The following is a 10350-nucleotide window of genomic DNA, read 5'->3' as shown; positions in this document are numbered from 1 at the left end:
GGAGACCACATACATCCTCCTAGTCCGGGCAGGTGTGGTGCTTCTTGGTACATTACCCTCTGTCTTTGTAGCTCTATTTGGATTTTCTCTTTGGGTGTGTCTCTTACTTCTTTTTCAGTTTAGAAGATGGACCTGTCCTATTCATTCTATTCTATTTTTACGCAGCAGTAGCTGCCATTTGGGTGTCGTGTCTTCTAGTGGCAAGGGGACCACACTAGTAATCCCCAGGGCCTCTTCCCTCTGGCCGCCCCTTCCTAACAACGCCGATGCCCATGCTCCAGTGCCTACTCGCAGGGACTGCCTTCCATCCGCCCAGCAGCTAGGTAGGACTTGTCAGGCAGGAAGGTGTGTGGGTATGAATTTGGGGGGACGTGGGGTAGTTCTGGCAATAGATTTCATGATGGAGCTCCCAGCCATGACAGTGAGTCCAATGCTAAGTCAGAGGAAAACAGCTCTGCTGAAGAGCAGCCAGACCCTGACTAGGGGCGAGGAGAAAAGGGACACTAAGGAGAGGTCACCTGATAACACCATTGCATCTGGAAGCTTGCAGGGCTGTCCTTATAAAAATGTAAAGCAGGTCTAAAAGAAATTAATGTGATCTTTAAAAGGTCAGAGTGAGTCTGAACATTGACTTTAAGGTGCTTTAGCAATTAGAGACCAGAGATTTTTCCTAATGATATTTATTTCATAAATGTAATTATTTGTCTAAAACATATTAAAATAGAAAACATGTTCTTTTGATCAATTTATACAAAGAAAATACCAATATAGTAATAAAAATACTGAAAATATATGAAAAGCACCAGAACATTAGAGAAATTACACTGGCAACAATTCTAGGAATATATTTTTTTGCAATTGTACAATAAAGTGCTATTAAATCCAGTCAAAGTTAGTGGCAAGATATAAAAAGTTATGGTATTCTTATGAAATTTGAGGCTAGATTTACCAGCAATTGCATTTTTAGGCTGCTTGCAGATCAAACTAATGATATTCCATTAATGTTTTCATGCAAAATCTATTAATTTTCATCTTCAAGTGAAAACAATCGAAATCTAAATGTTGATTCTTGGTAATCTGTCATAAACAGGTAATGACATGATTCAAAATAAAATTATTAATTTTAGAGTACCAAAAATAATCAAATGTGATTAAATAAAATCAAGACAGAATAAAATCAAATGTAAATATATGTGATTAATCAAGACAAGTACCAAAGTTTAGATGCTTTGATTTTCTAGTTAATTTTCATTAATTAGTGACATTAAATAGACACACAAACATTAACAAGATATGTTATTAAATTCAACTGGCCAAACATCAGGGCAGAGCGTTTTAGTGAATCAACGTAATTTTCATATGAAACATTAAAGGGACACTGTTAGGACAATGCATTCCCAATTTTGACTAATTATTTCCTCATTTATTTGCCGAGGAACATAAAACATACACTTTGGGATTAGATTGTATTAAAGGCACGAATCTAACATGTAAGGGGAAACCGCTGTGCGCACACACAGGCAGATACTAGGGATAGTACTTAGGGCGGACTGCCGTCACTTGCACGTCTGGAGTTGGCAAACTGAAACAGAAAAACCCAAATTAAGACAAAGTATCAGACCAGTGTCCTTTTAAGGTTTGATATCCTAGGCCAGTTTTGAAGGGACTTTATTATATTGTTCTTCATAACTCTATTTTGGAACCAACTTCTCCAGATGAAAGCTGCCAACACTACACCTCAGAATAATAATAATAATAACAACAACAACAACAACAATAATAATAACAATAAATCTCCAAACGTGGCTTAATCAAAACTCACAATTTATTTTACAGGCAGACTATGCTTTCTTTCATATAAAATAGATTTACACATGAACTAACATGGACTGAACTAGACATATTAACGAGGAGAACAAACTAATTTCATTAGGCTCTGCTCCTGCAAGATGTTTTTTTTTTTTAGGAATTTAGGAACCGTCCTTGGTATTACTGTGACAAAGGCAGAGTATCAGGCATGTCCCTTAGCCCTGGTCTGAAGGTTTTATATACTTGGTCACGAGTTTGTTTTTCACTCTTAAACGGAGAACTGACACTTGAGTTTCGTTTTTTCTTTTTTTCATCCTTATACTCTTTTGTCAAGTTCCCCTTTCATGGCTGATTTTAAGAAGGAACTGAAATGTAAATGAATTATACTGCTATGCATCTCAAAAACAAACTTTTCGAAAATTTTTATATAACTCGTTTCATTTAGAAAAGGGGGTGGAGATGGGCAGTAGAGGATCAAGCCTTTATAATAAATGAAGCAAAAGGCTCAGGTCGGGGTCCAGCCATCGCAAGCAACATGAAACTGCATAAGAAAGACTGGAAAGTGGGACTGAAGAGAGATTCCCTCTGGACATCACTAACAGAATTCAAGGAAAATCCAACCAAACTCAGTTTTCCAAATTCTACCTAAATGAGAGTGTTCATAAAAAAGTCTGAAATTAACAAAAGGCAAGGGAGGGCCGATAAGAAACAAAGGCAAAAGGTGGTTTGGCATTAAATAGTTTTACATTCCAAAAGAATATTGACTAGCGTCTGGAAGTAATTCTCAAAATTACAAAGTCATGATTACAGAAATTACTCTGTATGTTTTTTTCCAATATACATGTTCTATATACACATAGAAAAGCTAGTAAGTTGGCTCAGCTATAATAATTATGTGATAAAAAAGCAGATTACGTTTTTTGGCTGCAACAAAGCATGTTATACTTTTCAGTTCAGCTCATATATGTACATGATAAAACTTAAGCTTTAAAAGTATTCAAATCAAAGGGAAAAAAATAAGTTACATATAAACTTAATTTACACAACGGATATGTCTTTCCTTGCTTTAATAACTAATTATACACTCTTATCATCCATTTCTTCAGTGTTTCCTTATTCTAAGTTTATTTTCAAGACTTGTATCTGTTCCCCTCTGCGCTGCACATTTCCTTTTAGGAAGCACAGATGGGTGACACTGTTAGTAGCATGGTGGAGACGTTCTGGATCTTACTTTTTCCAACTACTGGACAAAAGAGCCATGTTTCCTACTGAGGAGCACTTCTTTAATTGAACAACAAACAGAACAAAGAGATGACAAAAGCAAGCGAGAGCACTGTTAAGGAAAGCAGCAGCTGCTGGAACCAGATACAACGCTGAAGTTGGTCTTCAAGCTTTTTATTGCTTTCTAGTAAACGATTGAGCTAAAGAGGGAAAAAAGGATGAAAGATTTGTATCAATAAAACAGTATATTAATCATGTGAATGCCAACAGGAATATTAGAAATCCAAACATTTACAGGATGTGGTCCATCTACTCTGATAGGCTGGGAGCTGGAAATGCAATGAGGAATTAGATTTGTTTGGTGAACAGACCTGTACCTGCCTACTCTCGTTTGGAAAAGGTCTAATTTTCTAGCTGAGAAAGGAGCAAAGCAATAACTTCCTGGAAGTTCAGAAACCAGCTACTTAGAAAGAGAGCCCCTCCCCCCCATCTTTTTCAAATTTAAATGCACTATGTGGTAACGTTCAGTGAGATCAAATTCTTTGATTACCCCTCAAAGCACCATGCACTTGGCTATATGGTACCTAGTTCAAATCAAAATGTCCAGAGCTTTTAGAAAGTTAGTAGATCTCCAGAAGTAACTTGCTGCTTACCATTTCTGATTTGGCTTCCCTTCACAAAGAAGAGAGCATTTCTGTCGTGTCTATGCCAAAGGTTCTCCTTACGTCAGTGGGAAAAAAATAGATTTCTAATGTTAATTAGCAGTAACAATTTTGTTTTAGGAAGAACGAACACTTACTTGTAGACACATATCTTCACTCGTTTTATCTGACATGTTAAAAGCACTGTCTTTTAACGTGAGAGTGGTTGGTTTACTGCTCTCAACAATATGGCATCTTAACCTATGAAAATCCAAAGGAAAAAAAACTTCTTAAAATTATTAATAATTTTTTTTAAAAGTAAAAAATAAAATGAGAAAAACACAAGTATATGTAACACAGGTGAAAGTACTCATTCTTCTCCCCGGATACACCTAAGGTAGGAGTTCAGTGTGTATTTATCTTTGAAGGGGACAGAATCTGCCACCTCCAAAACATGCCGCTTTGGTGTAAGGATTATCTCGAGCTGGTTATTTTTTGAGAAACAACAGACACTGGAAAAGCTTTGAAAACTGAGTACAAGTTACCCTTTTGTAAGAAAGTTACATTTATAAGGGGACTCTCCATTTGTAAGGTGTCTCCCTCTCTGTAACAGGAAGAGGAAGATGAATAAATCTCTAGAAACTCATCAGTGGAGAAGGTGAGGACTTAAATATGCATACAGCATGACCCTGGTTTACTGAGCTTTGCCTGATAACACCCCCTAAATCGCTCCCCCCTCCACCCACACATCTGCTTTGGTCTTTAGCTGGAGATGGTATGGAAGGTGGTGGCTTGGGCCATTTCAAGGAGTTACTAGTTTTCCCTGGGTCTCTCCCATGTACATAAGAGATATCCATGTTATTAAACTAATGTTTTTCTCCTGTTACTCTGTCTTTGATTTGGGGTGGGGGAGTCTAAGCGAAGAACCTAGAAGAGTAAAGGAAAATTATTTTTCCTGCCCTACAGTCTGGTGACTTACTATGGGACCTGTTCAGAAACCATACTTGCTTGGGGGTCTGCAGATTGGATCCTGGAAAACTGGCAGAAGCAGGCGAAGGATAAGAATTCTCACCAACATCAGCTCTCCTGAATCTCATTGTAGTGCCAGGCTAAGAGGGGAAGGGAAAAATTTTTACCTGTCTCTTCCTTTCCAAATTTAGATTAGAAGGAGAAATAATTGTGGGAACTAGTTCCTTGGGTGTAGCGACTTTGGTAGAGATTTTTGTTATGAGTAGTCTTGTTTTCTATTGATCCTTTTTCCTCTCAGAGATGGTCACTATTTTCTTTTGTTTCTTTTGTGTCATTTGTCACAAGGAGGAGAATCATAGGCCCAAATGAGTTTTTCATTACGTCTTGTTCTATCTTGAGAGCGTGGCTTTGTGACCAGTGAGAAGATTCCCTCTGGTCTCTGCCAGCTGGAGTCTGCCTGTGCCCAGTCTGAGACACTAAGTGACAAGCAGCATTCTCTTTGACTGTGACGGCACCCATGGGAGTTTATCAGAAGGGGTCCCGGTCCATAGTGGGCCTTTGTTGTCTTAACCTTTATTGTCTCTTTCCGGTGCATGAGTCTGGTGTCACAGATGAGCGGGTCTGTGACTGGCGGCATCTCACGTTCTTGTGGGAAACCTGAGCCATGTTTGCACTACACCATTCTTACTGCCTGAGATAATGAAGGTTTTGATTTCTTATGCTACCTCTGGGAGTGAATGTTCTGACCTTGTGAGAACTGTGTTTTTTTGAACCCTTTTATAGGATATCTCTTGCGTCCATGGTTAAGCTACAAAAGTCTTATTGGCCTGAGTCACGATTGAGATTAATATAAGATCCTACTTGTCAATGGCCAGATGATAGGTCCTTTGAAATGGAAAACCTTCTATGTTTGAAAAACAAATTTAGAGAGTTCTCATCCTAAAAAGTTCTTATTGGTATCTTCGGAAAGACCAAATTGAAAGGAGGACACGAAAGAGTATGGCGGCTAGCCTTACGTACTTCCTTAGCAAGATGAAATTACAAGGCTCTTTTTACCTCCACTTTCAGAAGACATCTACCAAATTTAGAGAAGAGTTAAAAAGATCAGTGGTCATTCAGAGACCACTGGTCAATCACAGGGACCTTGATTGACTCTAAGGGGTATTCTTCCCACCCGTGATTATACTGCAGTTACCAGACAAGATCTGCGTTTTGACACATCCAGACTCTTGCATTGGCCTGTAAGCAGGCATCTGCTATTAGCAACCGTCTTGAGAAACCCCAGGTCTCATTCACCTGGGCACCCCACAGCCTTGCAGAACTCAGGGCCCACACTAGATGCCTCAATGTCTGCCAAACTCTAGAAGGAAGGTATGCCTGCCATACAGGCACGTTTCTCTTTCTGATCCTGCCCACCACACTGGAATGCCTGTGAGTAAAAAGTATACCTGTGCTCCATCACTTTGTTTCTGAGAACTTCTTTCCAGAACTGACTTAATTCTGCTGGGCCTGTGCCAGGTGACTGTTCCATTTCAGCTGCCATTATCAGAAAACGGTCTTGGGCAGAGACAGTTAAACCTGCATTTCAAAAGAGCAGCTTATTATATAAACAGAAATCTTTATAAAGGGTTAGAGATGTGGTTTAAGGCATTATTCTGGGGGAAAAACGTTAAGGAAAAATAAGAATATGAAACTATCGTAAAAAGTCCTTCTAAAAATGAGGACTTCTTTTTCAACTGGCATCAGTTTAAACAATTTTACTCGTTAAAAACAGTGAACATTTTTGTAATGCTGGGAAGTACTTTAGAGACCCATTTGCCCATCTCATTTTACACGTGGGAAAGCAGACACCTACAGTGCAGTGAGGTGACTTGCTGACACTATATGTATAGATTCTAGTCCAGTTCTGCTGACTCATGGCCCAGCCCCAGGTCCTCCCACCCCAGCACACCCCACCATGGCCATCATGGGACAACCTACCCCCGTGGGGAGACACGATTATATCAACTGATGCGCCAGGGTCACAGCTGCTGTTACTGGGCTTGACTCGGTATTTTTCTGGAGCAGTTGTTCTCACCTGTTTATAAACGAAGTAGTCACATAATAATCTTTCTGCTTTTATTTGGGAAATGGCTTAAAAAGGACTTTTAACAAAATCAGCAGTTAATCAATAACCAAAATTTACAAAATAAGCTTTGTGGTTATGCATAGAATGTATCTTTAGCCACCAATAGGAAAAAAGCATCTCAAGTATTAAAAAAATATTCACTCATCTTTTAAGTCCAACTGTCACTTAGCCTTCATCTTAAATACAAAAATTACTCCATCTGTTAAATATTTATCCTGTCTGCTAATCATGTGAATTTAATACATATTCAAAGAAGTGAATGCACATTACAACACATGTTACAATAGTGTTCAGAAATGATAAAAAGAGTAGATAATCAAAGGACATCCACACATTCTAGCGGTTAAATTTAAATATGTGATTTAAGGAAGTAATACCTCCAACTCAGTCTTGTTACATTTAATGCTCAGTATCAGGTTAGTATCCAGTATAAACTACATTCCTAAATATACTGCACTGGGGGAAATGCACATTTGATTTTATAGTTTTATTTTTCACTGTTATTATGAATTATTCAGATGATGAAGAGTGATTATCCTTGGGAATTTTATTTACAACAAATGTTAAATTCTGGGATCAATTTGGGCATTAGCCTATTACCGCAAATAAAAGACTGAAATACAGAACCCAGGAAAAATTTCGTGCCACATGGTTAAAGCCAGAAGGTAGTATAGCATACTTAAAAATATCATAAATCAAAACATTGTGCATATTCAAAATTATCAATCTTTTAATTAAAATGTGTCTAAAATCACTGCCATGTCAAATTTTCACACATAATTTATTCTCTTTCAGAAATTTACCTTAAACGCCACTATGTTTTTAGTTACATTTGTCAACACAATTAAAGCTTTCTTCTCTCCAGATTCCGTACTTCCAAAATATAGTTCTTCTGCTGGGCTAAGTGATGATAAAAACATAAGGCATTTGTATTACTCAGAATAAATGACAATTTAATCATTAGCTTGAAGAAAAACATTTGGTTAGTATTTTAAGCTTGTTTGTACAGAGAGTTCATCAAAAGACAAGATTACAACATAATTACCCAATATATTTTGTATTTTAATCTTACTGATTCAATGCATGCTATTTAAAAAGTCCTATGGTTTCCCCAAGATCAAAAGCAGAAGGAACAGAAAGCGAACTAGGAAGAGTCTGAATTAGTCCTACAATCAGCACCACCTCAAAGTGCATTTTCTTCAACTCTTGGGAAGGTTACAGATAATAAAAGTAAAGATGGAGTTGCTGCTTCAACTTCACCTAATTACAGATTAGAATGGGGCATATTTTTATACACCAGCAGAGAAGATCATACCTTAAAAAGAATGATCATTAGGGATGTATTCAAATTATTCAATAGAATAATTTCTTACTATATGAAGGCTTTTCTTCTATGTAATAGGGAAGAAGAAAAATAAACACAGAAATAAAATCTGGGCTGGGAACTGCAGGAAGAACTTGTCAAACAGTAAAATCAGTGAGCCCCCAAATGCAAATTTTACTATTCTTGGCCACTGTAATGCCCGTGACCTAAAATGAAAACAAAAATTCCAGCAAAGTTTGTGTAGTTTAAGTACATTAGCCAAATTGTATCAGGTGCCTCCAAACAATGGGAAGGACCGTGTTTTTGTTTTAGATAAAAATATATATTGTTCAGCTAGACCTTGACTTTCAGATATATCTTTAAATAGATTCATGTTCTACCAGGAATGTCTTCCTATCAGAGATGTTTATTAATCTAGAGAGCGCACATTTTTAAGGAAGTGTTCTCCCAGGAGGGCTTTGCCCAGCTTTGGACAAGATGGTAAATGAGCACGGTTGCTGGCTTCCTTTTAGGACTCAATCTGAAATATGCCACAGTAAAGACAGGCAGGTTTTGGATCCCAGAACTGCTCTTAGTAACCAGCAGAAAAACTGCGAGAAGCTCTGTGGGACTGCCATAGGTTGGGTCCTTGGGCGTGTGCAGAAGTGCTGTGACTTTCCTGGGGCAGAGGCAGGGAATGGCAGAGCCCGAAGTTCCACTTTGGCTTTCTCCCTAGCTAGCTCTTTTGGCCATACCTCGACATTTATAAGCCTGGACCCACGGTTTGGACAGGCCTCCAGTGAAAAAACAGTGTGTAACTTCCAAACCAATAGAGGAGAAAATGGGAAACAATCTCCAAAGAGGGAAAATAGCAAAGAAAAACCATGGAAAACAACATAATGCGCATGTATTTCTCTCTGTCACGCACAGACACAACAAATCCAGATATAATGGTAATCAAAATATATGTAAACAGACTCATCTCGTTAGTTAGAGAATCTCAGATTCCAGTTTTAAAAACTCTGGCTGTAATGCTTATAACAGACATATACCTAAAACAGTTACATAGAAAGGTTTCAAGTAAAGGGATAGAAAAATGACATATCAGGTCATTACTAAAGAAAGATGGTATATAGCAATATTAATATATGGCTAAATATTTACCAACCAAAAGCACTATTAGTGAGAAAGAGGTCTTTATATAATGATAAAGAAACAATCCTGAATCTTTTGGGTTGCATAACCTAGAAATAAAAATAGAGATGGGCTGAAATTTGGCTTTAGTAAAAAACCAACTTTTCTGGTTCAGCTTCAGCTTTTGGAAGGTCAAATTGATAAATGCCTACATTTCAATGTTGTTTCTAGCATCTCTGAATTTGTGCAAGTCTAACAGTACCAGTATAATGAGGAAAATGCATGTCATTAAGATTTACTGTTAATATATGAATATTCAATTTTATTATCTGTTGTGATAATGAGGGCCTTTTAAACACACTCAATGGAATAAAAAAAAGTAGCTAAAAATATCCACTATGTCTGGAAACCAAGGTGAGTCTTCACCTAATCCATAATTGTGTATTTCCACAGTTTCAAAAATACTATAGAAGTTTTCTTACTTTGCAGATCCTTCAAGATGATCAAAATATGTTATAAAAGCATAGCTAATAAAATCTTCCACTATTACCTGATGTGTAATAAGGGCCCCTTAAATACACTCAATGGTTTCTTGAAACCTTTCATCTTGGAATCAATCTTTTCATTTTCTTCTGCTTTGGAAACAGCTTCGGTTAGGTTAATCTAAAGACAAAAAAATATATATGAAGAAAAAAGAAATTTAGTTTCATACTGACAGTTGGGTAGGTCATTAGATCAAAAAGTAAACATTATATTGATTCAATCCAAATTATAATCTTTAACATAGGTTTATTATATCTGCATTGTATATTTAGTATATATTAACATTACAGTAACATATATTTGAGTGCCTACTATAAATGTCACTGTAGAAAATACAACATGGTCCTTCCCTTAAGACTCTTTAAATTTGTTCTAAATTACAATGTATTTATCTATTAAGCCCCTGATTATGGATAGCAAGATGACAACAAAGTGCTTTTTAAAATATGAAATAGAGGAAGCAGATCAAAGTAAAGTTTTCAATTACTTTTATTTCAGACAAATAAAAAATAGCTACAATTCCTTCCAGGTGCATTTTACCAATTTTTATACAACAGTATGGAACTGGCCCATCCCCTCCTTCTTCTTTCTCTTTTACATAC

General features: G+C 37.0%; 1 protein-coding gene across 2 annotated transcripts in view; it reads right to left on the bottom strand.

The window, feature by feature from the left end:
* Positions 1 to 662: 662 nt before the first annotated feature.
* Positions 663 to 10350, bottom strand: part of MOSPD2 (motile sperm domain containing 2) — a 45013-nt gene continuing 35325 nt past the window's right edge. Inside the window, exons 10-15 of one of the 2 annotated variants that reach the window (XM_019746332.3) lie at positions 9756 to 9868; positions 7572 to 7668; positions 6621 to 6717; positions 6089 to 6218; positions 3830 to 3932; positions 663 to 1582 (exon numbers count right to left, since the gene is read on the bottom strand). In XM_019746332.3, coding sequence (XP_019601891.3) covers positions 1541 to 1582; positions 3830 to 3932; positions 6089 to 6218; positions 6621 to 6717; positions 7572 to 7668; positions 9756 to 9868 — 582 coding nt within the window. In that variant the 3' untranslated portion in view covers positions 663 to 1540. Of the gene's footprint in view, positions 1583 to 1795; positions 3231 to 3829; positions 3933 to 6088; positions 6219 to 6620; positions 6718 to 7571; positions 7669 to 9755; positions 9869 to 10350 lie in introns of those variants that run through there. The other variant, XM_019746331.3, reaches the window with a different exon arrangement.

The sequence above is a fragment of the Rhinolophus sinicus genome, chromosome 18 (assembly GCF_057876585.1).
Source record: "Rhinolophus sinicus isolate RSI-liver-muscle chromosome 18, RSI-T2T, whole genome shotgun sequence".
Lineage (NCBI taxonomy): Eukaryota > Metazoa > Chordata > Mammalia > Chiroptera > Rhinolophidae > Rhinolophus > Rhinolophus sinicus.
The sequence above is the reverse complement of the archived record's forward strand: the minus strand, read 5'-3'. Positions and strand labels throughout refer to the sequence as shown.